Below are 20,493 nucleotides of genomic sequence, written 5' to 3'. Positions count from 1 at the left end.
GCCGAGGGTCCGCCAGCTACGCTGGGGAGATCTCAAAGGCTCTAGCTAACTCAGAGGTTTTTATTACTGAAAATTGTGAGAGGGGGGAAACAGATACAATAGGGAACAGATGTAACAGGTAGTGTATGTTCCCAGCAGTAAATGAGCTTGATAGATGTAACAGGTAGTCTATGTTCTCAGCAGTAAATGAGAGCCATTGTTTTCTTGCTCCAGTGGTCACAATCTGCAGGCAAACATCTCGCTTCTGTCAGCTTGCCTCCCCACACACCTCCCCCAGGCTGGGGGTTTCAGTCCCAGTCCTTGGAAGGAGCAGAGGAGCCTTTTTAGGAGTTTCATGTCTCAGTCCTTAATGGAAAAGCTTCTCACATCTCCGTCTGTCTGTCACGGTGGTTGTAAAACAGGTGAGGGTCTTTTGTGGGAGACCACCTGGAACTCAGGAGAAGTCCAGCCAGGCCGAGAGGTGGGACAGCTTCCAGAGCTGCTATTGTTGCAAACGGGGCATGGTGCCCTCTTCTTAGCATACAACAAACACAACACTGAGCTTTCAAGTCTCAGGGCCCATGGCGTGTGACTTTTCTCCTTCAGAGCCAGATATAGACGGGGGGGTCTTCTCTTTAGTGGGCTCCCAAGGACGATCGTGAGGCAGATGAGGGAAAATTAGCACAGACTCTCACACCAACCAATGTAGATGGGACACCCCTCGCAAAGGAATCACCCTGAGTCAAGTCACAGGCCAGGGCAGATGCTTTGGTAATGCAATCCTAGCTAGGCGGAAAAGCGTCTGCACTGAAGTTGTCAAACCCAACGCGAAAAACAATAAGTGGGTAGTCCCATCCGCATCTGGGATGTGGGTTTGCCAGCGATCCGGAGTGAGTCCCTGTGTGTTCCTTGCCAAATTCAATGACTCTAACGACTTTTGTGTCCAAGTTCTGATTGTTCCTAGGGTCCTGTACCACGCAGATGAAGAAGTGTACCACCTTTTCAAGGAATCCAGCCGGCTCCACAAAAGAGAAATAATAACAGGTATAACTATCGCAATGCTGCTGGGCCTAGGAGCAGCCGGAACGGCCACAGGAGTCTCAGTCCTGGCGACCCAGCACCAAGGACTGTCACAGCTGCAGGCAACAATTGACGAGGACCTGCAGAGGATCGAGAAATCCATCTCCTTTCTAGAGAAGTCAGTCTCCTCACTCTCAGAAGTGGTCTTGCAGAACAGGCGAGGACTAGACCTCCTGTTCATGCAGCAAGGGGGCCTGTGTGCCACCTTGAAGGAGGAGTGCTTCTTCTATGCAGACCACATGGGAGTCCTGAGAGACTCCATGGCAGAACTCCGAAACAGACTGGCTCAGAGACAGAAAGACAGGGAGGCCCAACAGGGTTGGTTCGAGTCCTAGTTCAATCAATCACCATGGCTAACCACCCTAATTTCTACCCTAATAGGTCCATTGGCAATGCTACTTTTAGCTGTCACCTTCGGATCATGCCTGCTGAACAAGCTAGTCTCATTCGTTCAAACCCGCCTAGAACAGGCCAACATCCTGTTCATAGGCCGGCAACAACTGCTGTGAATTCGACAAGGGAACACTGCCAGTCGCAAGATTTTCTACCCAAGTTTACCAAACCCCTTTCTTTGTCAACAACCTCATGCCTCATCTCAGTACCTATGTATATGACTACTTCGCTCATTTGTAAAAAAGGGGGGGGAGATGTAGTAGATAGGGTTAGGCGCTCGGAAAATCTCGCGATGTCACGGAAAGCAGTAGAATTCCTCTCCCCCTAACGCCTAGTGATAAAGGATCACCCAAGAATGTAGTCCCCCCTAACATTAGTAACTTTCGACTCCTTACTAACAATTACAGTAAGATAAGACCCTCTGACGTAGAGAAAAAACTTTCCCAGTATAAAACCCGACAAGACGGGACAATAAAGGTCTTGAACCGTCCATCATACTGGTGCTAGCGTGTGTTCTTGGCCCGTGTGACCCTGGAGAGTTTGGGTTGCCGTGCCATTTCCTCAGAACCAGGTTGCCTTGCCTTGCATCCGAAGGCAACACTTGAGCAAGCGAAGGAGGGGAAAAGATCGTGAGAAAAGCCATCAAAGAGTGTAGCCCCATAGTGAAACGTACAAGCTAAAAAATGAGAAAAGAACCGGTTTTACAATCCCCACTACGACCAGCAGTTGGCAACCAGGGACCGATACAGGTTAAGGTTCCATATTCCCTTGTGAAAAACACGGTCCACTTTCCTGTTAAAATTTAAAACTTCAATAAAGGACAGTAGGAGACAGAGACAGTAAAACAAAAATTACGGCTCAGTGCATCTTGGTACTAAGCCAAGAACACCCCTGCTAGTTTGGGAAATACCCTTTTTATACCATTTCTATTACATCAGCCTATTGTGTATTCATGGACTCTTTTGCATATCCATCATCTAGTTTACATATTTCAGGAACTGTTTAGCATGGCTCCTCCTCAGCTCTGCCTTTTTAGAGCATGTGTGTTTCTTGGCTGTGGTTTTGGTTCCCTCTCTTGATCACTTCCACTCTGGGCCTTGGTCCACACTTTCTTCAGATGGCAGATGCTGATAGTTGGCATGTCAATAGCAGGGTGCTCATGACGTGTTCACTGGATGTTATCCCGACTAAACAGACAGTTCACTCCTGACTAGATCAGCTACCACTACTACTAGGTCTAAGTTTTTATTAACAGCAGAAATAAAAGCAAAGTTATTTTAACACTGTACATATAAGATTCCTCTTAATATAACGATATAATAAGCACCTATAATAATCTTTCCTCTTCCCTTTTTACAAATAATTTGGCTTGAGCAGTATTTCTTTTTTTCTATCCTCCATTATTTGCTTTTTTTTCATAAATAATTTTTGCTTCTTCCAAGTGGTCTTTCTTATTATTTTGTATGCACATAATCTTTTGTGCAGTCCCAGATGTAGTCAGTTTTGGGTCTATAGCATTGCCACTTAATCATTAAAACTGAAAATCAAGGACAAAGACTCTCTAACTAGTTAAAGTTAGAAAGTTGTATGTTTATTACACTGGTGGGTGGCCTGGAAGGGGTCATTCTTGAAATGCGTGACTGCACCACACAAGGATTTTTGCCTTCTATTTCCCAAAATAATATATATGCATAACCCCAGCACCGCCCATCCCCGCTTTGTATTAAAATGAGGTTATTAGTCCTTCACGTGTGCGCAATTCTTCTCTGGAATTGGGTCAGTGGTCCCAAATTGGGTCAGTGGTCCCAGGGATGAAGTCAGGAAGGTCTTCATCAGGTCTCTGTGACCCCCTGGCACAATCCAAGGCCCTTTCTTTGTGATGGATTGACACAGAGCCCTGGTGCTGGGCATTGTTCTGCTGGTTTCAATATGTTCCTATATTGGTTCACTTGCTCCTCTTCCTTCTACTAATGAGCTCATAATGTAACAATTAGCTTTAACTTAAGCATCTCATAATCATTAACCAGTTGTTGGTGTATCTGACTTCAATATGAATTGGTTCTAACCCTCAGTTAAAATCTTAAATTTTTTAAATCATAATTCAATCCCTACTCCTTCTTCAAGGTTGGTAAATTCTTTTACTAACATATAGGTTCTTCTTTATTGAGCCAACTTATGTGGTAAGTGTTTCTTAAAACCGTACCATATGTTCTCAATAGTGAAGTTAAAGCTGCTACTTGCTGCAACAGTCTCTAATTCTAAATAAGTACTGTAATGGACAATATCAAACTTATACTAACCAAGAGAAGTAAAACAATAATTGGATGAACGAAGGTACTGAGCAAGTCAGCTGCCATTGGAGACTGCTCACAAAGCACATCCCACTAATGATGGGATGGGCCTTTTTCCAATCTTTTAAATACTTTCCGTATAGTCTCTGTGTCATGGTGTATTGTAATCAAAGTTCTTTTCCTTTTATCTTTAACTTTTTTAAGAATTTTCTTTAATTCATAATGTTTTAACAATTTGGTAACCAAAGTTCATCCCTATGGGCACAGGCAATATTTCTTGGACAGTGATCAAATTCTCCTTTCTATGTTGGTATGATACGACAGGTGCCTGATAGGAAAAAGCACATCCTTTGATTTTGACAAAGTTACAAATGCACAAGTTAAATTGAGTTTCCTTCACTGTGATCTCATCTACTATTATAGTGGGGCATGCTGCTCTGAGGCAGATACAACCTTGTCTTGTATACACAGGCAAGGTTGTCTGGTTAATGGGATGCATTTCAAAGTGATAAATACTTCGCTCTGTATCTAAGTCTAAACTCAGAGCAGTTAGTTAAGCATTTGTCACAGTATTTAGAATTCTTGATGAGATTCATGGAATCTGTCTTGGACAAACACATATTTACATCCCCCAAATATTTCTTCTTTCTTACACAGTTGCATTTGTAACTTTTAGCATTTGACCTAGAGACTTTTGGGAGTTAAAATCATAGGCTTTCCCTTGGCACTTATATACTGGTCACATGATATGGAAGTGGTGCTGCATTAGCTGTGGTTACAGCAATAATCATAAATGACACAACTCTCTAAGCTACACCTACTTGATTATCAATTTCAACGACAAGTCGTTCTGTTCTTTGGGGGATTATTACACTGTGCTTATCATTTTACTCACACTCTATTTATTTTCTTGAGAAAGTTTTAATTTCAGTTTGTTGTTACCCATTGTAACTTTCTAAAGTCCCTCAGGAGCCTTCTTCACTCGGGAATGATGGATCTAGGTGCTTTGTTCCTTAATCTTGATTGCAGTAAAGGTGGTGAGCAGCACTTGGGCGGTCACCAGATGTCGCTGTAGGACACGAAAGAACACAAGCACACCACCGTTCTCAAGGTGAAGGAAAAAAGGGCAGTTTATTTTCTGACTCCAATATTTATAGTTTTACAAAAGTGACAGCGGATTGGAGGGTGACCTCTCCAATGACACTGGTTAAACCAACAGTCCATCAACTCTCTCCTCCTCCATCAAGGAATGCAAAACAATGAGTTATTTACAGAAAGTGTGTGAGAAAGTGCACTACAAGAATGTCAACATCAGAAGGCATAGAAAATCCTAAAAAACCAGGGTGACGCACCCCTTGTAGTTGTATGTCTGTTTTGATTAGTATTATTGTATTATGGCTTACCTTCGAGGAAAATCTGTCCATAATTACCTCACCCTTTGCTGCTTTCTTTGCCTCTCCATCCGCCAGCTCATTTCTTTCCTCCAATTTTAAGCTCACTCTCTGGTGTGCCTTAATATGCTTTTTCAGGTAGCTGAACTGCTTCCAGCAGCCGGATTGTCTCTTCTTCCCTTGTGAGGTCAGCAGTCCCCTCTCCTTCCAGATGGCTCCATGCACATGCACGACTCTGAATGCCTTTTGCTGTTTCTAAGGCATGGGTCCATGCATTTATCTCAGCCTTCTGTGCAGAGGTACCTGTTGGTGAGGGTCCAGACTCTATTACCTCTCGGCAGGTAGTCACTGTGTACTTTGCATGTCGCTTTCCGCTGGCAATGTAGCTGCTCCAGTCAGTGAGCCAGGTCTCTGCATCGTCCAGAGGAGTGTCCTTTAAGTCTGGGCGGCTGGAGTAGGTAGCTTCAATGGTCTCCAGGCAATCGTGGTGTACTGCTTCTCCTTGATTCCACTGAGAATAGAAGTTGGGTTGACAATATTAGTCACCACTATCTCTACATCATCTTGCTCTACCATGATGGCCTGGTATTTCAGAAACCTCTGTGGTGAAAGCCACTGGCCACCCTTTACTTCCAGTACTGTGGACACTGTGTGGGACACTAGCACAGTCATTTTTGTCCTAGGGTAGACTTGGGTGCTTCTTGAATATTCAGCACAACCGCTGCTACACCTCTGAGGCAACCTGGCCATCCTTTGGCTGTTGCATCAAGTTGCTTAGAGAAGTAAGCAACTGCCCTTCGGTATGGACCCAAGTCCTGAGCCAGTATTCCCAGGGCAATTCCTTGCATGGGAAAATAGAAAGAATGGTTTACTTACATCTGGAAGTCTCAAGGCTGGAACTGACATAAGGACACTCTCTAGCTGGTGAAAGGCCCGTGTGGCTCCTTTTGTCCACTAGAGATCTCTGTTTCCATCGGCAATAAGAGCATAGAGGGGTCTGACGAGCAGTGCATAACTATAAACCCACAGCCGGCACCACCCTGCCATGCCTAAGAAGGTTGGGAGTTCCTTCGTTGTCTGTGGTTTTGGGGTTTGGCATAGGGCTTCCCTGCCTTAAAGTCTGCTGCTCAGCACTCACTTCTTACCCCAGGTAGATTACCTTCTGTTTCACTACCTGTGCCTTTTTCTTTGAGACTCTGTGTCCTTGGAGTCCTAGGAAATTCAAAAGGCTTACCGTCCAGGCTTCCCTCGTCCGAGTGGCTACTGGAAGATCATCCACGTACTGCAACAGCCTCCTTTCCTCTTGTGGAGCTTCCCGGGACTCTGGGTCTTTGCAAGCTGTTTTCCAATCGGAGTGGGGAATTTTGAAGCCTTCAGGCACATGGACCATATGAGCTGTGTTTGAATGCAAAAGTTTTCTGGCTGGCTTCGTGGATAGGGAGGCAAAAGAAAGCATCTCTTAGGCCTAAAACAGTGAACCAGGTTAGCTCAGGTGTTAAACAAGTTAGTAAAATATATGGATTTGCTACCACAGGGTATAAATTCTGTGTTATCTTATTGACAGCCCTCAATCCAGTACTATCAATTATTGGGCTGATTCCTTCCCTATCTTCCTTTTGAGGGTACTGCTCAGTTCTCACTGGTTGTGTTCTTTCCTTAAGCTTGATTGCTATGTGGGGGCATTATTCACTCTCCCTGGTACAGCAGAGGCCCATACCCTCGAAAACACTTATTTACTTATTCTAGTATCTCTTTACTAATGTATTTCTTAATTTCAATGGCTGTTAATGTTAAGCCTGACATCTTTATGTCATTTGCCTCCAGAGTAACCTTTCTCATTTGAGAATGTTTAGCAAATGGAGCGAATTGTACAAAAGCTTCTAAGTACACATAGTACACATGTTACTGTAAGGGTTTGCAAAAGTATGCCTTCTCAGACTGACCAGTTGTTCCCCGCACTACAACCGAAACATTCTCCACAAGTACTAAAGCTTTATTTAAAACTGAATATATGGCCCTTGTGTTGACTAAAATTCTACCCTTTTCTTTCTTCTGATCTCACTGCCTCTTGCAGAGGGTTCTGTTACATCCTAGTTCTGGATGAAATTGAACTGCCAGGAGGGGGATGGGTTCGAGTGGGTATATTTTGGAGCCTAAATCTTCTTTCCTTTTGGAGAGGTCATCTTTATCCTTCCTCCCTTACCTTAGGAGAAGCCTTTACAAATCATATGTACTCATTTTGCGAACTGTAATCACTTTGCATTTCAGCATGATAATCTTTGTTTGACTTCATATGTTGCTATCTTATGCTGCATGCTGAACAACAGGTTTGATTTACTTTCTCTTTGCCTTGTCTTCCTTTACAAGGGCCAAGACCAGGGGGCGGTCTGATCTCACAGTCTCTTTGCCATTCTGGGTGATTTCTTAAAACAAAAAGACATATCAGCATACAAAACCCCATCCCATTTACCTTCCTATTTAAAACCGTATTAACTGCAATGAAGTATTATAAATCTTCTTATTTTCTTAGCTGCTCCTAATGGCAGCCTTTTCCCAGTGAGCCCCTCCTAAAAGGGGCTAGTTGAGCAACCTCTTTGCTCTGCTCTCAGTTCTCATTATCTCTTTCTCCTTGCCCTATCTCGCTTCCACCCAAACTTCTCTTTACAAAGCTTCATAGTAGTTTCTCAGTCTTCCTCCTACACACACACACACGGCTCCAGGTGGCAGGTATCAGATGTGATTTCCCACACACGAGCTTTAAGATCTTAGGTTCTGAATCAGCTTGATCAGAAACCTTTAATTTACACTCAGGGCATGTGCCCTGACGCTTATTAGAACAGCAATACCAGCGTTTCTCACAGACATCGCACTGCAATAATACTAACGCAGCGTGCCAGCCTCCTGATGCACCGAAGCAATTGCCCGCAGAGGCAGGCTATTCTGTTTGTTACAAAGAACTCTAAATCCCTACAGCAGGCTGTTCCCAGTCCAGACTTACTATAGTACCAGCTCAAGTCTCATAAACTCATTCATCTCTTCTATCTAAACTCTGTTTTACAAAAAATATCAGTCCTTTCTAGTTCTCTTCTTGCACAATCTAATTAAGCACTGTGTCTACTTACACTCGTTTTACTGCCTTGCAGAAAGGCTGTGCTTGTCACAGCCGAAACTCTGATACGCCCACAGACACAGACACACACACTCCCCCTTTATCTCAAATTCACTAGAGCCAAGGCTTGAATTGCTGTGAGGGGAGAATTCTTGGAATTCCTTTAATTTGCTTTACTATAGTTAAACATAAATCACCATACCATAGTTCTTCTGTGTAAAATGCTACTCTTGTTGCAAACAAAATCTGAAAATCTCCACAAACACCACTATACAATCCGAGAATCAAATTACCACAATGCAGTGGAAGAAAATCACCGCACAAAATCACTGGGAAAGGGCATATCTCTCAAAGTGCCCACTTTTCTCAACACAACACAGCATACCATAATTCAGCATTTACTCACATCAGTTTTCCCTGGACACAAATCAAAATAACAGCACACAGTCCAGAGATCAAGTCCAAACATTCAGGGCAAAGGAACTCTCTGAGCTCGTAGTCATGGTTAAAATGTACCAAATCTACACAAATCACTGCATTGAAACACAATGAATACCGTCACTGACGTTTCTCCACTTGCTTCTCCATGGGGCACTACTCTCCCTGCCCCCGCAGCCTGCTGCAGCCGGAGCCTCAGGCCTCACTCGGCTGCTTCAAACACAGGTAGTACTCACTCCCCTGCACTGTAGGGCACTCTAGATCTACTCTCTTTTATACACCATACACTTATACACTTGCACGATTAGAAACACAGTGCACTGACCACACAATGTATTAACCATACAGTGACACAGTGTTTGACACACACACGCATATAGAGATTCATTCGACCCACTCCCAGGGTCGCTAGTGGCTGCTCTATCAGAACAATGAACCCCCATCTCTAATCCAGCTGCTCCACCAGCTACACCCAGACGTCTCTGAGTGATTTACTCCCTAGCCTCTTTTTCCCGGGGGCCCCTCAGTACATACCGTATTCTCCTCCGCAGGCCAGCAGGTCCTTGTCTGTCCTTGCAGGAAGCAAGTCGAGACGAGCAGAGCCCCACCAGGAAAAAAAATCTTAGGGAGCGCCTTGGAGGTCTGTCTATCCCCCCACCCCTGCAGGGACAGAGAACTCCTGCCTTGGCTCGCCATAATGTTTTGTGGAGAAAAGAAGAAAACTCTACAACTTTGTCAAAGTTGTAAAGTTGGTATGTTTATTACAGCTCTGGATGCATGCGGAGATTGCTCTCTTCAAAAAAGGCATGCGTACCTCTGAGAACTTCAGGTCTCTTTTTATCTCTCTCTTAAATACATATGCATACAGTTTCACAATAGGTTCATACATATTCATTTTTATGGGTTTCGTGTGACATTTACCACTAGTTCCTTTGTATCAGAAAAAATTCCGAGGTCAGGTTGACTTGCCCTCACAGCAGTCTCTGTCTCCTTCTATCATCTTCTGTCTCCCCCTTTATCTCTATCCTTCGCTGAAGTAACTCCACTGAGCTTAGACCTTGCAGTATAGCTAAATAACTATGGTTTCTAACTACAGACTCAACTCAAAAATGTACATTGCACTTCAATTAAAATGGATTTCTATCCTGCAAAATTTTCACTTTACTTCACTCACCCTGGGCTCTGCCTCAAGCTGTGCAAATTCCATCAGTGCCAGCAGGCAGAGCTTGGGGTGAGGGCCAGAGGGAATCAGCCCAGTTCCTGCCCCAGGCAAGGGACCCAGGTACATTGTCCACACTTTGCCCAGCAGTGTTCATTTGCATTTCTAAAGCTCCTCTGCAGGCTGCCTGGAATGAAGCTTCTCTTCCAGGGCAGCCATCTGGTGAGTGACATGTGGCCCCCCCTCAGAATCTGCTTTTTTAAAAAAAAGTATTAACTATTTATGTTCAAAGTATTACAGTTAAATCTCTTCGATTTTGCAAAATGCAACATAAAGGAGAACGTGGGAAAAATCCAGACCAAAACTTGACTGTCACACTTCTGTCCCAAACCTACCTGACAATATAAAGTGAGAATATTATGAAAATTTTTTCTCATGTTGTAATTTTGTCACTGAAACCGCCGGGAAAACAAAAACTCTCCAAGAATCACTTTAGTGTTAGAGAGTCAAAGCATTCCATGGTTCTGGCCAGGATGTGCAACAGAAATAATTTCTTTCACAAATAGCCCAGCTGTGCAGAGAAAATCATTCCATGGCATGTGAGTTTTACTAGATTTTTCCTAAACTTTATGTAGTCCGAACCAATCCTAATCCACTGCTTTAATGTTCATTGCTTCCAAGTTGTGTAAGTTGTTAGTATTTGGTTTCCTGTTGGACGCGGATTTCTTCCCCTCTGATGTGAATTCGGTGTCCACACTCCTGGATTTCCTTCTCAGCCTTTTCCAGCCCAGGTGTCTCCAGCTCTGCCGGGGGCAGTGTCTGGGGTAGCTGTTGGTTGCTGTTTGCTGCTGGGTATTCCCAGTCTGTTGGGATGTTAAACTCATCTCCATTGAGTGGTATAACACCCTTTAAATAAAAGCTTTAAAATTCATTTCCCAAAGGCAAAGACAAACCAAGCCTGAGCAGAGAAATAAGATTTAAAAGGATCAAAATCGGTACATTTTGCAGCAGTGCAATGGCAGGCAGCCCAGAGTGTGGGTGTCAGTGAGCCCCAGAGTGGAATTGTGCCGTGGTGTTCCCCAGCAGCTGTGGCAGTGCAGGCCCAGCCAGCGCTGAAGCTGCAGCAGTGGCAGCAAGGCTTGGCCCCAGTGGCTGGAGATGGCAGAGGAGGGTGGCCAGGATTGCAGAGGATTCCAGGCGAGGATCTGTGGGCAGGCGCAGGGGCTTGGCCCGCTGTGGAGCCCTGGCTGCTGCTGCGTTGCCTTCAGGGCAGGCTCAGGGGTGGCCTCCCATCGTCCTGCTGAGGGCGGGAAGTGCAAATCTGCGGGGCTTCAGAGCGCTTGAGGCCAGGCTGAGGGGTCCCCCCGTGTTGAGCTGTGCTGGCGGCTGTTTGTGGCCTCAGGGACACTTGGCATGGGCCCCTTGGCCACCAGTGGTGCTGCTTTGCACTCCTTAGGCAGGAGCCGATGTCCTGGCTGGGTGTCGGGAGCAGCAAAGTGCCAGGGCAGGCTCAGTGACAGCCCAGCTTGCTGTGGGAGAATGTGCCTTGATATCTGCTCCAGTGGTTGCTGAAGCAGTGAGAATTGCTTTTGCCCCCCTGTTTGGTGCCATGGTGTCAGCAGAAGATGTTGAAGCCTTCCTGCTCAGGGCATTTCAGTGCCAGGCTCTCAAAAGCACCCACAGCTGCGCAGGTTGAGCTGAGCATGGGGCGGTGACCTGCGCTGTGTCTGATTCCCCTTCCTTCCCTTCCCTGGAACAGGGTATTGCTTTTAGACACCACTTGTCCTGGTTGCTTCAGAGTACTTTGGAGAGGCTCCATATCTAATTTTCCCTCTTTCCCTGGGGTTGCCCACACTTCTGGGTTCACTTCAGATCAGCCTCATCAGACATTTGACACAGAGGTACAACAGAACCGGCCTCTGTATCTCTTTTTATAATATTAATTTTTGTTACAAGTTTAGTGATCAAATCCCTTCCCAGTAAATTATGATAACAATTAGGAGCAATTAAAAATTCACGCATTTGAAACCCATCTCCCAGATCTACTAAAAGTGATTGAATAAAACCATACATCTTTCCCACTTATCCCCTCACTAATGAAACATATTTTTAGCATTTTCCCACCTTAGATCTAAGATTCAGAGTGGATTGAGAGGCCCCTGTGTCCATCAGGAAATGCCACCTCTCAATGCAAACCCACCCTGAATGTTCTCAAGGACTGCAGTGTGGAGGGTCCCTGGTGTGATGGGGGCTGTGACAGCCCTGCCAATCCATGTCCATCAAGGGGGGGACTTGCTGGTCCTGAGGGTGCTGCTGTCTGTGCTTGCAGTGTCCTTGTGCCGTGCAGCTGGAGCCCTGGTTCCTTGCCAGGGGCTGTTTGGGTGGGCTCTCCCCTGCCGAGGAGGGCAATGCCTCTGCCAGGTGCTTGTGGCCGAGCCGTGCGCTGGGTGCTGGGGCCCCCTTGGGCCCTGGGGTTGATCCCTCAGGGGCTGTAGGAACTGTGCCCTGGCCTTTGCCTTCAGCTTGGCCTTTTGCTGCTCCCTTCTTGCATTCACCTGCTGTGCCTTTGTGCCCAAGTGCTGCAGGGCCTTCTTGTGCCCCTCCTGCAGCCCCCCTCAGTGCCTGTGGGTGCTTGTCTTGCTTTCCAAGAGAGGTGTCTGCTCGGGAAGGCAGAAAAAGCCTCTCTGGGAATGGAGAATGCAATCCCCCTCCCTCTTAATTTTTAGACAAGTGAAATCAAGGGGCTCTCAGGCAAAGATATGGGAATAGGAATAACAGTTCTTTACTAGTGTGTATAATAAAGCAAACAAACACCAACAGCTGCGGCACTGACAGCAAACAGAGCCGGGACCCAGTCCCGGCCTTTGGGCTGCGGCGCTTTGCCCTTGGGTGCAGTTCCGGGCACGGCCGGCAGGGGCGCTGGTGGCTCCCGCGGGGCGGGGCAGCGCATCCCTCCCATGGGAACCTCTCTGAACGGAAATGGAGCAATCCCTTCATCTAACTCTTTCACTTTTTTACCTTCAATAGCCTTTCTCCTGTGTTTTGAGAAAGAATTTGGAAAGGGCTGCCTTTTAACTGAGCTCCTAGTGTTTCGATAAGGTGCTTCCTCTAGAGAGAGGGAGTTTCCCTGAACAGCCAGAGCTGTGGTTACCAAGGGGATGTAACTCAGAGCTGGACGGGGTCAGGGGAGGATATCCCGCCGAGGCTCGGTGGGAGTGTGGGCAGGGTCTGCTGCTGGAATCGCCAGAGGGGGATCTTCCCGTGGAGCCCGAGGCGGAGCGTGGGTAGCCCCAACATGGCTGATGGCGGCTGATCCGGCAGCTCCCGGCAGAGCAAAGGCAGGTGGGAGAGCCCGGCAGCTGCGGCGGTGCCCAGCGCAGGTGGCACGGGCAGGGCAGCCGGGGATGGGATGGCTGGGACCCCCCCTGGGTGCGGTGGGCGCGGTGACCTCGGAGCAGGCGGCAGGACAGTGCAACCCCCATCTTCCCCAGCATGGCCGGCAGAACGGCCGCGGGCCAGGCAGTGGGAGCAGGGCACACAAATTGAGCGACAGCGCCGGGGCAGGTGGAGCTGCCCTGGGCAGTGAGGCCGCACCTGGGATGGAAACCGGGGCAGGCGGAGCTGAGGTGGGCAGCGAGCCGGGACCTGGGACAGGCGCCTGGGCCGTGAACAGAGGCGGCAAGACCTGCAGAGGATCCCACTCTTTATGATTTTTCCTCCTGCTACTCTCCCTTTCATTTCCCCTTTTTCTTTTCTTGTTTTTTTCTCGGAGGTTTCTCATACTTTAAAGATTTTTATTCTTCTAAAATCTCCTGTCTTACATATGGCATATTCTCTTTCTTCTAGATTAAATGGGTTTTTTACAAATAAATCCAGAACCCAACAAATCTAAAATTCTGCTTGGATACTTTGAAATGGCCGATGAGCTAACTCATGACCTCCTAATGTTGTTTTTCTCATCACTTTTTCATTTATCCTTTGGCAAATTAAGCATCTTTCAGTTACTTGCTTTGCAAATCCAAAAATCCCAATGCACCCATAGTTCCTTAAAAAATGATCGCACAAAGCTTGAGTGCCCCAGTGGGTTTTCTGATGCCTGTCTTCTAATATTTTCCTAGAAGCACATTTTATTAAGTAATTGTCTTCCATCAAGAAGTTTCCATTTCCCTGATTTATCTTGTTCATTTCCTGTCTTGTTTAATTCTTTTTTCACGGCTTTCCTAAACTTTGGAATTTGTGGTTTTTCCTCATTTGGAGTTAATATTAACATAACTCTTTCAGCTCCATTTTCTGCTGCATCCTTAGCTTTGTGATCTACCAAATTATTTCTGGTGTCTTTCCCTTTTGGAGTTCCATAATATGTACTATAGCTATCTCTTTTAGGTAATTGTAATGCCTCTAAAACCTCTAAAATAAGTTCCTCATGTACTAGACCTTTTCTTCTTGAATTAAGTAATCTTTTTCCTTTCCAAATTTTTTACAGGTATGTACTACTCTAAAGGCATACCTTGAATCAGTATATATAGTTCCTTTCTTTTGTGTTAAATATTCTAGTGCTGTTTTTAAAGTATATAATTAACAAGTTTGAGCTTACAAGTTTAAGGTTCATTTCCCTTTTTCCGTCGTTTGCATGTTTTTCCCATCGACTACTGCATACCCTGTATTTTCTCCTTTTGTAAGGAGTTGTATCACTGTTAGCTAACAGAACTCTCAAAGGACTATTTTTTTTCTTTTTTTTCCCTGTATCCAACTTACTGGTTTTTGATCTCATTTTTCAAGATCTTATCTTTCATCTTCTGTTTCTGTTTTTCACTTTCACTAACAACCTAAATACCACTTTTCTTTCAGCTACACACAGAAAAATAAAAAAGTTTTTTCTCACACTACTTTCAGTAGAATACACCTCTCTCCAAGGAGATATAGTGAAGCGTAAAATAGAGATTCTACATTACCTGTACTTTCATTCATTTACATTCACTCACTTTTATTTCTCACTTACTTCCACACATTCTTTCCCACCCTCAGGACACAGAGTGGATCCCTGTTGACAGAGAATCGCCGGTCCCTGTGGCCCCCCCTCACCTTGGGGTTGGCCTCTGGGTCTCAGTATCTCCGGGCCTCCTGGGAGGGCCCTGACTCTGCTGCCTCGGGTGCCGTTCACCTGTGAGGCTGATTTGTGTGTCACTCACACTCTTTAGCCACGGCCCCCTCACACGCCCTGGGGGGACAATGGCCCGTTTGCAGGTCACCTGTACCTTATGCCACAGCCCCCACATGCCCAGGAGAACAATGGCTTATTTGTGGGTCACACACTCCTCTTTCCACAGCCCCCCTTCCCACCCACCAAGGAAGGGCTGATTTTGTGCGTGACTCACTCTCACACACAACAAGACAACAATAAGGTACCTTTTGGTATGAATGATCAAATCGAGAGCCAAACTTATAAGAAAAATCAGCAAAGATTTATTAATTTGTCTGCAAGACTGACATTCGGTCATCTACACTACCACAGCCAAGGGTCAGCGTTGAGCCCGGGTTCGGTGCTGGGTGAACACGAGTCTGACCTCCGAATGTCAGAGTCTCCCCCTGTTCACAAATGCTGCCTGACGCAGCGAGTTCTTTTACAGTTTATTCTGCTCAAGGCAGAGATGACCGAATGTTCTTTGTGTCTCTTCCCACGCATAACCATGTCTTTACCTGTGCAGAGGTGGACAAAGACTCAGTCCAGGTGTCTGATGTTGTCAGTAGACTCTGGGGAAGTCAGCATTCACATGCATCAGGGTGGGGCTGTGGATCATCTTGGTAGCTGTATAATCGTCGAGGCAATAATCACTCTTGGGTGGACCTGGTGACCCAGGGAAGCCAGCGATTATCGCCCTGGAAGCTTCTATTCTTTCATTAAAAACCCCGATGTTTATCTCAACCAAGTGCAGGAACTAGATGTATATGAATAAGACACTGCTCCTGGCCAGGATGGTCAAAAGACATAATGTGGATTTTACAATATTTTATACATTAATAGCATGAATTATCTCTACCATATACTACACTTTCACATCACCTATTACAAGTTTAGGTGTTTCTTGCCAGTCCCTGTGCTCTTGGATATCCCTCAACCCAGCTGTGTTGTCCAACCCCAGATGCTCTTGAGCATATCCTCAATCCGGCAGAATTTTGCTCAACCGTGGATGCTCTTGGAATGTTAATTCCTCAACCCAGCCGGTTTTAATTCTGGATGCTTTTGAGCTCTCTTATCCCTCAATCCAGCAGAATTTTTAGGAGCCCCTTTTGTCCCGTTTCCTAGTGGATTGGGCTCGGAAACTCCTCTGCTCCCTTCCTCCGAGGGGTCCAGCCCCTCTCTGAGACCCAGTCCCAGTTACCCCGGGGGATTCTCTCACTCCTCTTATCACTCGCTGTGTCTCTTTACTGGCTGCTTCCCTCGAGGAAAGTTGGAAACGCAGTGTGGGAGACTCCAGCACTCACTTGGCAGGTCTGGGACAACCAGCCCTTGTCTCATTCACAGCCCAGAGCAGAGAATGAGGGGAGAAGGGAGCCTGGGAGCCCAAAAATCCCTGGCATCCCAAAATGGGGAGAGCGAATTAGAGGGAGCTTTTGGCATTGCTGGGACTGCCAGCAGCCTGGGCAGGGCGGGCACTGAGGAGAAGGGGGACCCCCAATCCAAGCGTGACCCCCAGCAGCTGGGACAGGGGGGAACCCCCGAACACCAGAGGGGAGAGACCAGGGACGGGGAACTCCTGGGTGGCTTTTTCAGGGCTGAATCTGGGTGTTTGGGAGGTTTTTCTGGAGCCCAGATGGCCGGTGACTTGTAGAGATGGACTCGGGCACAGCGACCTTCAAACTCAGTATGTGTTGGGGAAGATGAAACAGGAAAGCCTTATAAATACGATTGTCTGGCAAAAGATTTTGAGAACATAAAAAGTATAAGGAAGATTGAAAGCAAGATCTGAGATACCTCAGTTAGTGAACAACTGGAAAACAATGGTGTGGCCCAACTGAAGGTAATCCCCTTTTGATGAAACAATTCCCTCTGTTTGCAGACAGATTCAAGGGTCAGAGCAGACCCCACTAGCTCAATAGAAGGCATCCAAAGAGGAGTTTTTAGGGTTGAAAATGTAACAGAGTTTGGCGATGTAATGATTTTTATAGGCTGTTTGTAAAGGCTATAGGATTTGTATCTTGTACTAGATTGGTTAGGGAGAAATAGAATATTCAACACAGAAGAAAATTTATTGTATTGTAACAGGAACCTTACTCTCTTATGCTCTTGCCTGTCTTACTCCCTCACCCTCTCATCCTCTCTACCCCTCTCTTCTCTCGGGCCTGCTCTGAGCTGTGCCTGGCAGCTCCCAGCAGGGCCCTGCACCCAGGCCCTTTGCAATAAACCGCAAGTTCCACGACCTGGCTGCAGAGCTCTCTCGTCTCCGTCCGTCCTGACCGTCCTACCCCCCGACACTCCTACAAACGCTCTCATCCCTTGTTTTCCCCAAACCAGGATTTCCCATTGCCAGCCCCAGGGAGGCTGCGAGGAAGAGGAAGATGCCCCGGGACACTGAGGCAGGTGAGGAGGAAGTCAGTGCCCCTTTCCCCTCTGTGCTGCTCCATCTCCCAGCCCGGCACGGCCCCAGTAGCAGCTCAGCCCTGGGGGATTTCCTTGTCCTTGCCTGTGGCACGGAGGCAAATCCCATCCTGTCCTTGTCCTTCCTCCCCCAGAGCAGGAGCTGAGCATGGAGAGCAGGGAGGACAAATGCCCGCGGCAGAACCTGGTGGAAGAGGCCGTTTTGAGCGGCTCCACGGCGCAGGAAGCCAACGGGGAGGAAAAGCCCCGGAGATGCCGCACGAGGAGGGGCTGCAAACGCAGCCGGTGGGGATCTGAGGGGGAAAGAGCCAGCCTGGGCCGGGAAGGCGGCCGGAGACGGAGCCAGAGCTTGGAGCTGGTGCTCCATGAGCAGCTCCATGGTGGGGAGAAGCCCCACACGTGCGTGGAGTGTGGGAAGAGCTTCAGGTGGAGCTCCAGCCTGATCATGCACCAGAGGACTCACACTGGGGAGAAGCCCTACGAGTGTGGGGAGTGTGGGAAGAGCTTCAGCCAGAGCTCCAGCCTGAACCAGCACCAGAGGATCCACACTGGAGAAAGGCCGTACACGTGTTCCGAGTGTGGGATGTGCTTCAGCCCGAGCTCCAGCCTGATGACGCACAAGAGGACCCACACTGGGGAGAGGCCCTACGAGTGTTCCAAGTGTGGGAAGAAGTTTAAGACCAGCTCCCATCTCCTCCAGCACTATCAGATTCACAGAGAGGAGAGGCCCTTCCGCTGCCCCGACTGCGGGAAGGGATTCAGGCACAACTCCCACCTCATCACCCACTGGCATATCCACACTGGGGAGAGGCCCTACGAGTGTGATAAATGCAGGAAGAGGTTTCCGACCAGCTCCTGTCTCCTCCTGCACTATCGGATTCACAGAGAGGAGAGGCCCTTCCGCTGCCCCGACTGCGGGAAGGGATTCAAGTACAACTGCAACCTCATCACTCACCGGCGCATCCACACTGAGGAGAGGCCCTACGAGTGTCCCCAGTGTGGGAAAAGCTTCTCACACAGCTCTGTCTTGACCTGACACCAAGAGAGGCACCGGTAAGGGAAGCCCTGCGAGTGCCCCGAGTGCGGGCAGAGCTTCGTGCGCTGCTCCAGCTCCATCCCCCACTGGAGGAGGCACTTTGGGCACAGCCCTGGTCACTCACATTCCCTGTGATCCATGTTGAGAACACACCTGGCTGCTTCTACTTTTAATTTCACCTCAATTTTTCTCTATTCTCTATCTCTTTGCACTGCAGAAGCCAAGAGGAATGGATCTGTCACCTCAAAACCACTCAAATCCCAGTGAAAACAGCTCAATCTTATCCCAAAAAGAACTCAAACCCACCTCAAAAAACTCAGTCCCATGCCAAACTCACTCGATTCCGCAGCCATCAGGCTGAGATGATTTTGGGTAATGATTTAGAGTCATGGGATCTCAATTAGAGTGGTAGGATGGTGATTGTGTGGAGCTGGGTGTGTGGGATGTATTTGACAGCAAATAAAACCCTGAGACTTACTGATTTCTCTCCCGTTCATGTTCAGTCTGTTGCAGTTCTGTTTGCAGAGTGCCGCCTTCTCAGCTCATTGTCTTGGTGTCCCCTTTTCTCTCCTGCCTCTCTTTGCCTGCTCTGTTTCTCTCTCAGTGTCTCCCTGGATCCACGGACCACCAGAGACCCTGCCCTGATTTAACTGACCCAGGCACCACCAGAGACCCTCCCAATATTTAATTGCCTCGGGACCACCCAATACCCTCCCCTGATTTATTGCCCCAGTGACCACCAAAGACCCTCCCCTGATTTAATTGACCACTCCCCTGATTTAATTGACCCCTGCCACCAAAGACCCTCCCCTGATTTAGTTGACCTTTCCCTGTTTTAATTCCCCTTCCCCTGATTTAATTGACCCCTGCCCTGATTTAGCTGTGCCCTTGCCTGATTTAATTTACCCCTGCCCTGATTTAATTGACCCCTGCCCTGATTTAGATGACCCCTCTGTCCCCACAGACCCTCCTCTGATTATTTATTATTTTATTTCCAAATTACTATTTCAATTCCCAGTCCAGGAGCTGAAGTCCTGAAGGCTGGCAGGGAAATGTCTCTGTAGGATTTTGCTCCATTTCCCTTCAAGGGCAGGAACATCTTTTCCTGGATGGGAGCTGGAACTGCAGACTTTTGGAATGTGTGCAGGGCAATAGACTGGCATCAAACATGGACTGGGATCAAATAGGGGTTGGGATCAAATATGGACTAGGATCAAACAGGGACTGGGATCAAACAGGGACTGGGATCAAATATTGATTGGAATCCTACAGTGTGGGATAAACTGGACTGAGCTTATATAGACTGGGATCAAATACGGGCTGGGATCAAATATGAATTGGGATAAAAAATGGACTGGGATCAAATATGGACTAAAATCAACTATGGACTGGGATAAACTGGACTGGGATCAAATCAGGACAGGGATCAACTTTGGACTGGGATCAAATATGGCCTGGATCAAATATGACAGATTTTATGGACTGGGATCAAATATGGACTAGGATAAGCTATGGACAGGGATTAAATATGGACAGGGATCAAATATGGATTGGGATCAAATGGACTGGGTTCCTACAGACTGCGATAAACTGGACTGAGATTATATAGATGTCGCGGTTTGAGAGGAAGTTAGTTTTCTGGGACATGAAGTGGTCAGGCCAATAGGTGCTCACATTTGAATACTGGCACCTGGTTTGGCCACTGGGGACATTGGATACGCCTCTGAGAACTCAGGGGTTAAAAAGCAGAGCACTCCCGGGGGAAGCTCTCTTGGGTTCCAGCGAGGGAAGCAGGTCGGGCCTCCCCTGCCCAGCTCCTGGCTGGTTTGGGGCTGGGTGAGGTAGGCCTGGCCCGAGGATGGAAGGGTGGAAGAGCCCCGAGAGGCATCGGGCAGCCACACCTCCCCCCCAGGAGACAGAGAGAGACAGAGCGCCTGTGCCACCGTGAAATTTGATATCCTGTGCTGGCAGCACAGCCCGGCTGGCGGAGAAGGGCGGGGGGGATGCAGCGAGAAGGGGT

General features: G+C 47.4%; 1 protein-coding gene across 1 annotated transcript in view; it reads left to right on the top strand.

The window, feature by feature from the left end:
- LOC128945575 (zinc finger protein 883-like) overlaps positions 1-18,473 on the top strand; it is a 121,570-nt gene extending 103,097 nt beyond the window's left edge. Inside the window, exons 4-5 of the mRNA XM_054289311.1 lie at positions 17,813-18,109; positions 18,278-18,473. Of these exons, the coding sequence (XP_054145286.1) occupies positions 17,813-18,109; positions 18,278-18,473 (493 nt within the window). The remainder of the gene's footprint in view (positions 1-17,812; positions 18,110-18,277) is intronic.
- The last annotated feature ends 2,020 nt before the right edge of the window (positions 18,474-20,493 follow it).

The sequence above is a fragment of the Melozone crissalis genome, unplaced genomic scaffold, assembly GCF_028551555.1.
Source record: "Melozone crissalis strain CALT ecotype California unplaced genomic scaffold, PUWL_Pcris_2 ptg000066l_1, whole genome shotgun sequence".
NCBI lineage: Eukaryota > Metazoa > Chordata > Aves > Passeriformes > Passerellidae > Melozone > Melozone crissalis.
The sequence above is the reverse complement of the archived record's forward strand: the minus strand, read 5'-3'. Positions and strand labels throughout refer to the sequence as shown.